The sequence below is a fragment of the Electrona antarctica genome, assembly GCF_951216825.1.
Source record: "Electrona antarctica genome assembly, chromosome: 6".
Classification (NCBI taxonomy): Eukaryota; Metazoa; Chordata; class Actinopteri; order Myctophiformes; family Myctophidae; genus Electrona; species Electrona antarctica.
The window spans coordinates 26,808,419-26,823,486 of record NC_136811.1 but is presented as its reverse complement, the minus strand read 5'-3'; the positions used below and the strand labels follow the sequence as shown (position 1 = coordinate 26,823,486).

At 40.1% G+C, this 15,068-nt stretch overlaps 1 protein-coding gene across 1 annotated transcript; it reads right to left on the bottom strand.

The window, feature by feature from the left end:
• Positions 1-1,859: 1,859 nt before the first annotated feature.
• Positions 1,860-4,947, bottom strand: LOC306924450 (cysteine-rich venom protein TEL1-like). The gene is made up of 7 exons (XM_079502959.1): positions 4,799-4,947; positions 4,319-4,416; positions 4,107-4,203; positions 3,753-3,904; positions 3,328-3,422; positions 2,759-2,841; positions 1,860-2,443 (listed from the first exon to the last, which is right to left on the bottom strand). The coding sequence occupies exons 1-7, from the start codon at positions 4,893-4,895 to the stop codon at positions 2,331-2,333; spliced, it is 735 nt and encodes a 244-aa protein (XP_079359085.1). The 5' UTR covers positions 4,896-4,947; the 3' UTR covers positions 1,860-2,330.
• Between the last annotated feature and the right edge of the window lie 10,121 nt (positions 4,948-15,068).

Below are 15,068 nucleotides of genomic sequence, written 5' to 3'. Positions count from 1 at the left end.
GAAAATGAAGGGAATAATAACGTGACTCATGTCGATATGGTGGCGTTTATATAAAGGTTAATTTCTTTACTATTCCATATCTCCACAACTAGTGGGTCAGTCTGCACAACAAATGTCAAGTTGAAGCTAGGATTCCCTGCTGTCATGTGACATGAGAAATCCAATGACTTACTGTTTGGCAATTGGTGGGTCACGTATCGCCATCAACTCGATGACCTCTCATTCTGTCAGTGTCTGTCTCTCTCACTCAGCCAACCCATGTCCCTATAAGGATAAGTACAGCAACTGTCCTTCTCTGAAGGAGGAATATACCTGTGAGCAACCCGCCGTCGCAGTTTGGTGCCAGGCCTCCTGCAAGTGCACCACCGAGATCATCTAAACGCATCATGTCGTCTCCAAACGAATCCTTGACATGAGAGTTGGTGTATAAGCCAGTGGTTCTGAATGTACTGCATATCCAATGTAAATATCAGGCTACTTCTCTGTGCTTTTAGAAAATAAAGCAACCTTTATAGATTGCAATACTGACTTTTGCTTTCTTTGTGCCATTTCACTGTTTTTCCCACAATGTATCAGTCCGGTGGGTACAGACTAACAGAATAAAAACCATGTGCTTTTATGCTTTTCAGAGTCAGTATTGTGATGCTCAAGATAATGTTTATTTTCTAAAAGTGCAGAGTAATATTTCCATTGGATATACATAGAGGTTCTCAAAGTATTGACCTTGTCTACATGTAAAAGTGCCCAAAGTTGAAGGGCAGAGCTTCAACTTCAGCTACCCAGTACCCAAGGTTGAAGCCCTTCAACTTTGGGCAGATCTACAAGCTCGTAGTGCGGCACCGAGTGCCACGCTACAAGCTTGTAGATCTGCTATTTTTCAGTGTGGTACATTGAATCACTGGTCCTGGGTCAATCCAAGGGCCTACCACTCCACTCTCTTGATATGTTGTTCCCAAACTCTTGGAGTATTTAGGCCTTTTACTGGAGGTCCCAGCCCCTAAAATGACCCCAGGAGGAAGTGTTGACCTTTACTGAATTGCTTCAGTTTGAGTTCATTTGAGCACCTAAATTCAGATTTGGGCACCGTAGCATGTGGTTTTTAAGTGGTTGGGCCTCGGGTCATCCTAGGGGCTAGAAGGTCCAGGGAAAGGCCTAAATACTCTCCAAGAGTTGGGAAGGAACACATCAAGAGAGTGGTGGTAGGCCCTCTTATTGACCCAGGACCATTGATACGATGTACCCCATATTGAGGGCTCAAGTCTTAGGCCTAGATTTAGGGTGAAATTGAACCAGTCACCCTGCAGGCATACAAAGGCCTAGGGTTCCCAGATTGCAAAATGTCGTTCCTCCATCTTGGGAGAGTATGCCTTTCCCTGGACCTTCTAGCCACTAAGATGACCCCAGGCCCACCACTTAAAGACCACATGTTAGGGTGCCCAACGTTGAAGGAAGGTGGTCAAATTAACTGAAACTGAGGCAGAGTGCCCAAAGTTAAGAAGATGGTCAAATTAACTGAAGTTTAAGCTTTGCCCCTGGGGGCCCCTGAGGGCCCAGAATGCCAACGAAGAACACAGTGCTCTATTGGGATGTGGGAATAATATATTGAAAGATTGGAGCACAGATCTGTCAGGAAAGAAATATGATCCTAATGGCCCAAATAATGGGGTAGGGTGTTTGACTTATAGCCTGCAACACGATCTGTGAATCTTAGGCTGATTAGAGACGTTTTTTTCCTGACAGATCTGCGGGTACGAGCCATAACAAATAAATACACTCGGGTTTCTCAACATTTTCCGACCACTGAACCCCTGCGACCCCAAAGGTTCAACTGAAGTAGGCAAGAAGAAGAAAGTCAGTACTGTAATGCTCAATCGATAAATGCAGTTTTATTTTCTGAAAGCACAAGAATGATATTTCCATTATACAGTAGAGCAATGGTTCAAGTAGAGAAATAAGTTAAAGGTCTCCCCTTAACTCCAAAAGTGTACAGTGGGTCCATTTGTACAGAGTTACAGACCAGGGTCAACTTAGAACCCCCTAAAATAACCAAGGGAGTCCCTGGAATGCACTTTCCACACTACAAGCTCAAACAGCTGAAGTATAAAATACGATGGTAAAACCGTTAACCGTGTATTAACTAATTCAAGGACCCCTGGGGGTCCTCAGACCCCATTTTGAGAAGCGGTGGTATATGCGTACACGTACAGTATGATAGAGACAGAAAGACAGATAGTATGATAGCCATATAGGTTTGCATAATAAAGAATGTCATTGAATGTGGATTAAATCGTGTTTCTTGTGATGCGTGTGGAGTCGGCGTGGGCAGGCGTTTAGATGATCTCCCCACTCTTGCACTTGCAGGTGGCCTCGCACTTGTCTGCCATCGAGTTGCACCCCAGCTCAGCACAGTTGCTGTACTTATCCTTATAGGGACATGCGTTGGCTGATAGAGAGAGAGAGAGTGAGTAACAGGAGTGTCCATGTCTATCTACTATAGCTCTTTATTAAACAGAACAAACATTTTCAGGTCGGGATACCAATTTGATCCAATCAGAATAGAGAACTAATAGAAGTCAGGATGCAGATTAAACAACTGAAATGGGAAGTGGTGACACAAAGCAACCAAAATTGGAACTGGAACCCCATAAAAAACGAAGCTGATGATAAATGGGTACTTGTTCTGATTGGCCTTTTTTTCCCCAGAATAAAGTGTTTTACCTAATATTAACAAAAGAAGAAGAAAATCGCGGTCACTTACTGCACAGCTTGTCATCACAGTCGTTGGGACAGTCACCACAAGCTGTTCCGTTCTTGTAGGGGTGAGTGTACTGGTAGTTACCTCTGAAATGAGGGAAACGACATCAAATACTAAACATCATCTGATGAGATATCTACACTAGTGGTTCCAAACCTTTAATAAATAAAATAAGTCTTCTGAAAGAATATATTTTCAAAGATTTGTGCCTCATTTTAACGATATTTCAAAAATAGCAGACCTACGCTATGAACTTGTAGGTCTTGTAGATCTGCTATTTTTCAATAGCTAAAGTATAACATAATGCTTAGTTAAAACACCAAAAGGGGTTCCCGTCCAGAATGGGTTCAATTAACACTGGGGATCTGCTATTTCTTGAGTGGTGCCTGCAACACGATCTGTGAATCTTAGGCTGATTAGAGACGTTTTTTTCCTGACAGATCTGCGGGTACTGTGTGTACGAGCCATAACAAATATGGCTGTGACAGTACTGTACTGTACTTGGAGTTTAGGTATAGGGAAGCATTCAGGTCAGACAGATATTTGTACAGTGTTGGGACAGTAGTACTTACGGTGAACAGTACTGACACACATAGATGTATTTCCACTTGGCGTCGGGGCAGTGAGCCGCAGCACATCCTATCTGGTTGGAGCGATACCACACAACCTGTACCACACACACACACCGTGTAATGTTTAGCCTCAAATAATTATCGTGACTTTTTTATATTTTGATGCCAATACTTTAAAAGTTTGGAGATAGTGTAGTGTTTCTCAAACCTTTTCATACCAAGGACCCCTAAATCGACATTCATTAGCCTGCGGACCCCATTTTAAAAGATATGCCAGGGACCCCCATAAGAGAAGATTTGTATGACGGTTCTAGCAGTGATTCTCAACCATTTTCATTTCAAGCACCCCTAGTTGGGTTACGGACCCCCCATTTAATGGCATTCACCCATCAAGGACCCCTGGGGGAACCAGCACAGTAGTGTACCTGTGTGAAGTGTCCCACTGTTTCTCCATTGACAGAGCCCTCCCCGTACTTCCAGTCCTTCACCTCATCGTACCACATCTGGATCTTATCGGCCCATGAGTCTTTATGGCTGTGGCCAGTGGTTGTGGCTATGTTCTCACCACAACCACTGGCTAGAGAGAGAGAGACAGACAGACACAGACAGAGTTTGAAAACATGACTAAATTGACAAGAAACCATATAGACCAGTTTTACACCAGCGGTCCAGCTGGAACCACCAGTGGTCCTTGAGGGTGGTTCCAGGTGGTCCCCTTGAGCTAAATGATGAGTTGGTAAAAAAAAAAAAAAGAACCCTTGTAGTTCTTAAACTCTTACTGCTGATTGTCCTGTCCGTGGCGTTGCTGTGTTTCAAGGCACACTGTGACTTGTCGGCCCATCTCTGAGCATTGGCAGCAGCTTCCTCACTCCACGACTGAGAGAACATGAGAGGATGTGTGTTTACTATAGCACAATGATAACGGTATGCATGTTTTACATGATATGAGCGATGATGTCATTAAAGATGGTCAGAAATAAAGCTCCAGTACCATCTTCAGCATGTTGCTGGCGGTAGGCTTCACACCTCTTCTCAGCTCGTTGTGTCTGTTCACGATGTATGCCTTGTCAGCTTCGGACATCTCTACACCTACATGAACACACCAGAAAGACCCCAAATATATATATATATAACAATATATAATATCCCACGATTTTGTAACGCATTTTTGTCTCCACCAGGCCGAAGGCCTGGTGGAGACATGTATAAATGATAGATAAGGGGCCAGGACAACGAGGCCTTTTTGTGGAGGGGTCAGAATGAAATTTGGACTTGGACAGTTTTTCGTCTGTGGTACTCTGAATGTCCACCTAAATACAGATAAGCACATAATATTTATGGAGGAATACGCCATCAATTACTGTACAAAAATATAAAAAATTATGCACATGTGAATTAATCTTTCAAATCATATGAATGTAAATAATCAATAATTATGTATGCTTTGTGATCAGATTTACAGTTGACTAACCATTATCTTCCTTTTTGGTCCCAAACACTTCAACTTCACAGAGAGTCAGGATTTTATTTTCTCCAGGAATCACAATATTGACAAACTGACCCTCCATCCCATTACAGGTAAAGTTCTTTGTGTCGCCAGCTGGGATAGAGTCAATTACAGCACATCTGACCGAAAAGAGAAAACAGATGTTACAAATACACATTACAACTGTTGCTGTAATAAATAGAACATTGTGTCAGAGTCAAAATAACTATGGTACAATGCATGGTGCAAACCTATGTTAGTTTTTAAAATGTTATCTCTAGTCTATTTACTTCAGACTCAATGTATTCCTGCAAAGCAAGCAATAAGTACATACTTAGGATTTCCATTTCCATTGTCGTCCCGGGAGTTTCCAATGCGGATCTCAGCTCCATTGATCCTTGTATGACAGCAGTCTTTTCTGTTGGTGATCTTGACAGAATTCACTTTGTAAGTCTTCTGCAGGTCAACTCTCCACCAGGGTTTGGTCTCTCCGTTTGTGTGGGTACAGGAGTTCTGTGACCAGACATTGGCACGATTCCCATCAATGGCTCTTTCCGGAGCTCCTTCCGGAGTTCCTAGATTATCTAATCTAATCGAAGACTGTGCTGCTTGTCCACCTCGTGCCACATTTCCACCTACATGAAGGTATTTTAGACAATTTTTATGGAGGGTTACAGTCCCATTCATGGTCACGTGTAACTCTATCACTTAACATTGTAAGAAATAGCAGAAGTGATTTACGAGTGAATCTTTAAAGGCATAGGACTGTAAATTTAAAAAAAGCATTATGGTTTGTGAACAGATTTAGACTAACGATTTCCATCATCGGATATGGCAGCAATGTCAACCAGTGCGTCAGATATTGGAGAATGAGCTAGTTGTCCATCTTGTGCCAATGAATGCCACAGACTAAAAACAGTCTAAGTTCACACTATTTATCCATAATGTATAAATGATAGATAAGGGGCCAGGACAACGAGGCCTTTTTGTGGAGGGGTCAGAATGAAATTTGGACTTGTGACAGTTTTTCGTCTGTGGTACTCTGAATGTCCACCTAAATACAGATAAGCACATAATATTTATGGAGGAATACGCCATCAATTACTGTACAAAAATATCAAATAGCAGAAATTATGCACATGTGAATTAATCTTTCAAATCATATGAATGTAAATAATCAATAATTATGTATGCTTTGTGATCAGATTTACAGTTGACTAACCATTATCTTCCTTTTTGGTCCCAAACACTTCAACTTCACAGAGAGTCAGGATTTTATTTTCTCCAGGAATCACAATATTGACAAACTGACCCTCCATCCCATTACAGGTAAAGTTCTTTGTGTCGCCAGCTGGGATAGAGTCAATTACAGCACATCTGACCGAAAAGAGAAAACAGATGTTACAAATACACATTACAACTGTTGCTGTAATAAATAGAACATTGTGTCAGAGTCAAAATAACTATGGTACAATGCATGGTGCAAACCTATGTTAGTTTTTAAAATGTTATCTCTAGTCTATTTACTTCAGACTCAATGTATTCCTGCAAAGCAAGCAATAAGTACATACTTAGGATTTCCATTTCCATTGTCGTCCCGGGAGTTTCCAATGCGGATCTCAGCTCCATTGATCCTTGTATGACAGCAGTCTTTTCTGTTGGTGATCTTGACAGAATTCACTTTGTAAGTCTTCTGCAGGTCAACTCTCCACCAGGGTTTGGTCTCTCCGTTTGTGTGGGTACAGGAGTTCTGTGACCAGACATTGGCACGATTCCCATCAATGGCTCTTTCCGGAGCTCCTTCCGGAGTTCCTAGATTATCTAATCTAATCGAAGACTGTGCTGCTTGTCCACCTCGTGCCACATTTCCACCTACATGAAGGTATTTTAGACAATTTTTATGGAGGGTTACAGTCCCATTCATGGTCACGTGTAACTCTATCACTTAACATTGTAAGAAATAGCAGAAGTGATTTACGAGTGAATCTTTAAAGGCATAGGACTGTAAATTTAAAAAAAGCATTATGGTTTGTGAACAGATTTAGACTAACGATTTCCATCATCGGATATGGCAGCAATGTCAACCAGTGCGTCAGATATTGGAGAATGAGCTAGTTGTCCATCTTGTGCCAATGAATGCCACAGACTAAAAACAGTCTAAGTTCACACTATTTATCCATAATGTATAAATGATAGATAAGGGGCCAGGACAACGAGGCCTTTTTGTGGAGGGGTCAGAATGAAATTTGGACTTGTGACAGTTTTTCGTCTGTGGTACTCTGAATGTCCACCTAAATACAGATAAGCACATAATATTTATGGAGGAATACGCCATCAATTACTGTACAAAAATATCAAATAGCAGAAATTATGCACATGTGAATTAATCTTTCAAATCATATGAATGTAAATAATCAATAATTATGTATGCTTTGTGATCAGATTTACAGTTGACTAACCATTATCTTCCTTTTTGGTCCCAAACACTTCAACTTCACAGAGAGTCAGGATTTTATTTTCTCCAGGAATCACAATATTGACAAACTGACCCTCCATCCCATTACAGGTAAAGTTCTTTGTGTCGCCAGCTGGGATAGAGTCAATTACAGCACATCTGACCGAAAAGAGAAAACAGATGTTACAAATACACATTACAACTGTTGCTGTAATAAATAGAACATTGTGTCAGAGTCAAAATAACTATGGTACAATGCATGGTGCAAACCTATGTTAGTTTTTAAAATGTTATCTCTAGTCTATTTACTTCAGACTCAATGTATTCCTGCAAAGCAAGCAATAAGTACATACTTAGGATTTCCATTTCCATTGTCGTCCCGGGAGTTTCCAATGCGGATCTCAGCTCCATTGATCCTTGTATGACAGCAGTCTTTTCTGTTGGTGATCTTGACAGAATTCACTTTGTAAGTCTTCTGCAGGTCAACTCTCCACCAGGGTTTGGTCTCTCCGTTTGTGTGGGTACAGGAGTTCTGTGACCAGACATTGGCACGATTCCCATCAATGGCTCTTTCCGGAGCTCCTTCCGGAGTTCCTAGATTATCTAATCTAATCGAAGACTGTGCTGCTTGTCCACCTCGTGCCACATTTCCACCTACATGAAGGTATTTTAGACAATTTTTATGGAGGGTTACAGTCCCATTCATGGTCACGTGTAACTCTATCACTTAACATTGTAAGAAATAGCAGAAGTGATTTACGAGTGAATCTTTAAAGGCATAGGACTGTAAATTTAAAAAAAGCATTATGGTTTGTGAACAGATTTAGACTAACGATTTCCATCATCGGATATGGCAGCAATGTCAACCAGTGCGTCAGATATTGGAGAATGAGCTAGTTGTCCATCTTGTGCCAATGAATGCCACAGACTAAAAACAGTCTAAGTTCACACTATTTATCCATAATGTATAAATGATAGATAAGGGGCCAGGACAACGAGGCCTTTTTGTGGAGGGGTCAGAATGAAATTTGGACTTGTGACAGTTTTTCGTCTGTGGTACTCTGAATGTCCACCTAAATACAGATAAGCACATAATATTTATGGAGGAATACGCCATCAATTACTGTACAAAAATATCAAATAGCAGAAATTATGCACATGTGAATTAATCTTTCAAATCATATGAATGTAAATAATCAATAATTATGTATGCTTTGTGATCAGATTTACAGTTGACTAACCATTATCTTCCTTTTTGGTCCCAAACACTTCAACTTCACAGAGAGTCAGGATTTTATTTTCTCCAGGAATCACAATATTGACAAACTGACCCTCCATCCCATTACAGGTAAAGTTCTTTGTGTCGCCAGCTGGGATAGAGTCAATTACAGCACATCTGACCGAAAAGAGAAAACAGATGTTACAAATACACATTACAACTGTTGCTGTAATAAATAGAACATTGTGTCAGAGTCAAAATAACTATGGTACAATGCATGGTGCAAACCTATGTTAGTTTTTAAAATGTTATCTCTAGTCTATTTACTTCAGACTCAATGTATTCCTGCAAAGCAAGCAATAAGTACATACTTAGGATTTCCATTTCCATTGTCGTCCCGGGAGTTTCCAATGCGGATCTCAGCTCCATTGATCCTTGTATGACAGCAGTCTTTTCTGTTGGTGATCTTGACAGAATTCACTTTGTAAGTCTTCTGCAGGTCAACTCTCCACCAGGGTTTGGTCTCTCCGTTTGTGTGGGTACAGGAGTTCTGTGACCAGACATTGGCACGATTCCCATCAATGGCTCTTTCCGGAGCTCCTTCCGGAGTTCCTAGATTATCTAATCTAATCGAAGACTGTGCTGCTTGTCCACCTCGTGCCACATTTCCACCTACATGAAGGTATTTTAGACAATTTTTATGGAGGGTTACAGTCCCATTCATGGTCACGTGTAACTCTATCACTTAACATTGTAAGAAATAGCAGAAGTGATTTACGAGTGAATCTTTAAAGGCATAGGACTGTAAATTTAAAAAAAGCATTATGGTTTGTGAACAGATTTAGACTAACGATTTCCATCATCGGATATGGCAGCAATGTCAACCAGTGCGTCAGATATTGGAGAATGAGCTAGTTGTCCATCTTGTGCCAATGAATGCCACAGACTAAAAACAGTCTAAGTTCACACTATTTATCCATAATGTATAAATGATAGATAAGGGGCCAGGACAACGAGGCCTTTTTGTGGAGGGGTCAGAATGAAATTTGGACTTGTGACAGTTTTTCGTCTGTGGTACTCTGAATGTCCACCTAAATACAGATAAGCACATAATATTTATGGAGGAATACGCCATCAATTACTGTACAAAAATATCAAATAGCAGAAATTATGCACATGTGAATTAATCTTTCAAATCATATGAATGTAAATAATCAATAATTATGTATGCTTTGTGATCAGATTTACAGTTGACTAACCATTATCTTCCTTTTTGGTCCCAAACACTTCAACTTCACAGAGAGTCAGGATTTTATTTTCTCCAGGAATCACAATATTGACAAACTGACCCTCCATCCCATTACAGGTAAAGTTCTTTGTGTCGCCAGCTGGGATAGAGTCAATTACAGCACATCTGACCGAAAAGAGAAAACAGATGTTACAAATACACATTACAACTGTTGCTGTAATAAATAGAACATTGTGTCAGAGTCAAAATAACTATGGTACAATGCATGGTGCAAACCTATGTTAGTTTTTAAAATGTTATCTCTAGTCTATTTACTTCAGACTCAATGTATTCCTGCAAAGCAAGCAATAAGTACATACTTAGGATTTCCATTTCCATTGTCGTCCCGGGAGTTTCCAATGCGGATCTCAGCTCCATTGATCCTTGTATGACAGCAGTCTTTTCTGTTGGTGATCTTGACAGAATTCACTTTGTAAGTCTTCTGCAGGTCAACTCTCCACCAGGGTTTGGTCTCTCCGTTTGTGTGGGTACAGGAGTTCTGTGACCAGACATTGGCACGATTCCCATCAATGGCTCTTTCCGGAGCTCCTTCCGGAGTTCCTAGATTATCTAATCTAATCGAAGACTGTGCTGCTTGTCCACCTCGTGCCACATTTCCACCTACATGAAGGTATTTTAGACAATTTTTATGGAGGGTTACAGTCCCATTCATGGTCACGTGTAACTCTATCACTTAACATTGTAAGAAATAGCAGAAGTGATTTACGAGTGAATCTTTAAAGGCATAGGACTGTAAATTTAAAAAAAGCATTATGGTTTGTGAACAGATTTAGACTAACGATTTCCATCATCGGATATGGCAGCAATGTCAACCAGTGCGTCAGATATTGGAGAATGAGCTAGTTGTCCATCTTGTGCCAATGAATGCCACAGACTAAAAACAGTCTAAGTTCACACTATTTATCCATAATGTATAAATGATAGATAAGGGGCCAGGACAACGAGGCCTTTTTGTGGAGGGGTCAGAATGAAATTTGGACTTGTGACAGTTTTTCGTCTGTGGTACTCTGAATGTCCACCTAAATACAGATAAGCACATAATATTTATGGAGGAATACGCCATCAATTACTGTACAAAAATATCAAATAGCAGAAATTATGCACATGTGAATTAATCTTTCAAATCATATGAATGTAAATAATCAACAATTATGTATGCTTTGTGATCAGATTTACAGTTGACTAACCATTATCTTCCTTTTTGGTCCCAAACACTTCAACTTCACAGAGAGTCAGGATTTTATTTTCTCCAGGAATCACAATATTGACAAACTGACCCTCCATCCCATTACAGGTAAAGTTCTTTGTGTCGCCAGCTGGGATAGAGTCAATTACAGCACATCTGACCGAAAAGAGAAAACAGATGTTACAAATACACATTACAACTGTTGCTGTAATAAATAGAACATTGTGTCAGAGTCAAAATAACTATGGTACAATGCATGGTGCAAACCTATGTTAGTTTTTAAAATGTTATCTCTAGTCTATTTACTTCAGACTCAATGTATTCCTGCAAAGCAAGCAATAAGTACATACTTAGGATTTCCATTTCCATTGTCGTCCCGGGAGTTTCCAATGCGGATCTCAGCTCCATTGATCCTTGTATGACAGCAGTCTTTTCTGTTGGTGATCTTGACAGAATTCACTTTGTAAGTCTTCTGCAGGTCAACTCTCCACCAGGGTTTGGTCTCTCCGTTTGTGTGGGTACAGGAGTTCTGTGACCAGACATTGGCACGATTCCCATCAATGGCTCTTTCCGGAGCTCCTTCCGGAGTTCCTAGATTATCTAATCTAATCGAAGACTGTGCTGCTTGTCCACCTCGTGCCACATTTCCACCTACATGAAGGTATTTTAGACAATTTTTATGGAGGGTTACAGTCCCATTCATGGTCACGTGTAACTCTATCACTTAACATTGTAAGAAATAGCAGAAGTGATTTACGAGTGAATCTTTAAAGGCATAGGACTGTAAATTTAAAAAAAGCATTATGGTTTGTGAACAGATTTAGACTAACGATTTCCATCATCGGATATGGCAGCAATGTCAACCAGTGCGTCAGATATTGGAGAATGAGCTAGTTGTCCATCTTGTGCCAATGAATGCCACAGACTAAAAACAGTCTAAGTTCACACTATTTATCCATAATGTATAAATGATAGATAAGGGGCCAGGACAACGAGGCCTTTTTGTGGAGGGGTCAGAATGAAATTTGGACTTGTGACAGTTTTTCGTCTGTGGTACTCTGAATGTCCACCTAAATACAGATAAGCACATAATATTTATGGAGGAATACGCCATCAATTACTGTACAAAAATATCAAATAGCAGAAATTATGCACATGTGAATTAATCTTTCAAATCATATGAATGTAAATAATCAATAATTATGTATGCTTTGTGATCAGATTTACAGTTGACTAACCATTATCTTCCTTTTTGGTCCCAAACACTTCAACTTCACAGAGAGTCAGGATTTTATTTTCTCCAGGAATCACAATATTGACAAACTGACCCTCCATCCCATTACAGGTAAAGTTCTTTGTGTCACCAGCTGGGATAGAGTCAATTACAGCACATCTGACCGAAAAGAGAAAACAGATGTTACAAATACACATTACAACTGTTGCTGTAATAAATAGAACATTGTGTCAGAGTCAAAATAACTATGGTACAATGCATGGTGCAAACCCATGTTAGTTTTTAAAATGTTATCTCTAGTCTATTTACTTCAGACTCAATGTATTCCTGCAAAGCAAGCAATAAGTACATACTTAGGATTTCCATTTCCATTGTCGTCCCGGGAGTTTCCAATGCGGATCTCAGCGCCATTGATCCTTGTATGACAGCAGTCTTTTCTGTTGGTGATCTTGACAGAATTCACTTTGTAAGTCTTCTGCAGGTCAACTCTCCACCAGGGTTTGGTCTCTCCGTTTGTGTGGGTACAGGAGTTCTGTGACCAGACATTGGCACGATTCCCATCAATGGCTCTTTCCGGAGCTCCTTCCGGAGTTCCTAGATTATCTAATCTAATCGAAGACTGTGCTGCTTGTCCACCTCGTGCCACATTTTCACCTGCATGAAGGTATTTATTAAGATAACTAGAATTTTGCGGGCCTTCGGCCCGCTCATCCTAGCAAAAGTAATATTTGGACAGTAAATATGGCAGTTGTGGGGAAGCGATGTGGTGCATATGGATTCGGGTGGCGTGCAGGATTTATTGTGCATAGAGATGTGCTAACAGAGTGGTTTGGTAGGAGAAGGAGCACGGATAAACGGCCATGTGCTTGTGTACCCCCTTTCTATTAGGGTAGAAGGATATGTATAGAGGGATGCAGTCCCATTTGTCACTTATAAAGCCATCAGTTAGCATTAGGCATATAGCAAATACCATATAAATGGTGCATGTGTGAATCTTTTTGGTACACAAAATATTGTTGCCATGACTAGCAAAGTTATAAAAATATAATTAGTCAGAGTGATTAGAATGCACTTTGTCTCATAACATTGATTAAAAAGACTATTTAAAGTATTTTACTCATAATACACACTCCATACTTTCCATGCTGATGAGGCATATCTCCCCAGTAAAAACAAACAGCACGAGGATAAGATCGCCGGTCATCATCCTGCGAAATAAATTACATCAGTGAGTGAACTCTTTCAAATTGATAATTTCAGGGAAATGTCAGGTACACTTAAGGTCGGGCATGCAGCTCTTTAATGAACAGAAAATCCATGTTCAAGTAGATTTCACCAAATCAGGAGAGAGTATCGATTTATCAGCTTCACTTATTGTCTAGTTACAAATTTGTATACTCATTTACTTTTGTCATCACTTTCAATTTCAATTTAATTTAACTATGCATTCTCTCTCCTGATTGGATCAAATTGGTATGATGACCTGAAAATTCATTTTCTGTTTACTAAAGAGCTGGTGATACAGGGAGACATGTTACTGCGCAAACACTCTAGCAGTGATTTTTTGGTCAAAGACACTGAGCTCATCTAACCCTGGATAACCATATATAGAGAAGACTGGATCATCACCTAGATCTGCATACTGTATATGGAGCCGGCCAGCAACTCTACATCTGACCTCAAACCTTATATCTCCATATATGGAGCTGACCTGTTCTGACATTCCATATGTTGATCCGTCCCCACCCGTCCTTCCTGTTCTGACATTCCGAATTAATTCCATATGTGACCAGATTTGACTGAGAGACTGCCATCGCGCAAATTCCAGCTTTTCACCAGAGGAGAAAAACTTTTTTTTCTCAAAATTAGTTTATAGCACAGGCAGACTCTTCACATCCTAGAGCATGTCTGAAATAAGTGTCAGAGCTGAAATCGACATGTAAATATGAAATAAATGCTTAAACATGTAGCTAGGTGTAATGTTAGAGGCCACAGAAGTGATCCTTTCAAGCCTGTTTTCTCAACTGGCTGTTTTCTGCAAGACATACTCTATAAGCCATATCTCCAAAACTGGAGGGTCAAACTGAACAACCAATATGTAAATTTGAAGCTATGATTCCCTGCCTTCACATGACATGAAAAAAAGATTCAAAAAAATCCAATGGCAGTCCCTCAGTCAAATTTAGTCACATATGTTGATCTGACCCCCCATGCCAAAGCGCCAGCGCTCGCCCAGCAGTCTGCCGTCACCCAGGTGGATGCATGCACGCGACCTTGCCCCTTTAGGGCGACCTACTGGTATACAGTACTTGAGCTTAGATTCTGCCACTAAATATTTGCAATAGGGGTTACTGAATTAATGTTATTATAGAATATCAGTAAACTGAATAATGCATGAATATTTGGTATGTTGTGTATCACCATATGAATGAATATGTGCAGTCTATCAACAATGAACATATTGATGAATATAGTATTCATCTATCAACAACCATCCTTTTATGTTGTGCAATATTATTTAGCAGTCTCCAGTGGGTATCAACTACTGCGAGTAAATTGGTCAAAATGTCTAATGATAATTTGTAAATAAACCGGTAATTACTTTCCATACACAAAGTAATGATAAGTTACACAAAATAGTGTAATTAACTCTCATGTTTGTGGACATTCTCTCAAACCTTAACTTTGTAACTACAGTATCTACAGTATTGTATATAGAGTATATATAGAGAAAAGGATATCACCAGATACATACCTTGAATCTGCAGTGACCGAATCAAGTCCAGAACATTACACAGCACGTGTTTTATAGTGTTTGGGGAGGACACTGGCCAGGTGTCTCCCCTTCTGCA

What these genes read in the sequence shown, in the direction of transcription:
- LOC306924450 (XM_079502959.1), bottom strand. Translation starts at nt 4,895, where the DNA reads ATGGAGGGTCAGTTTGTCAATATTGTGATTCCTGGAGAAAATAAAATC. An exon ending in CAGTGGGACACTTCACACAG is followed by an intron (nt 3,423 to 3,752) that starts GTACACTACTGT and finishes TGTGTGGTACAG; the next exon opens with GTTGTGTGGTATCGCTCCAA. An exon ending in GTGTGTCAGTACTGTTCACC is followed by an intron (nt 2,842 to 3,327) that starts GTAAGTACTACT and finishes CCCTCATTTCAG; the next exon opens with AGGTAACTACCAGTACACTC.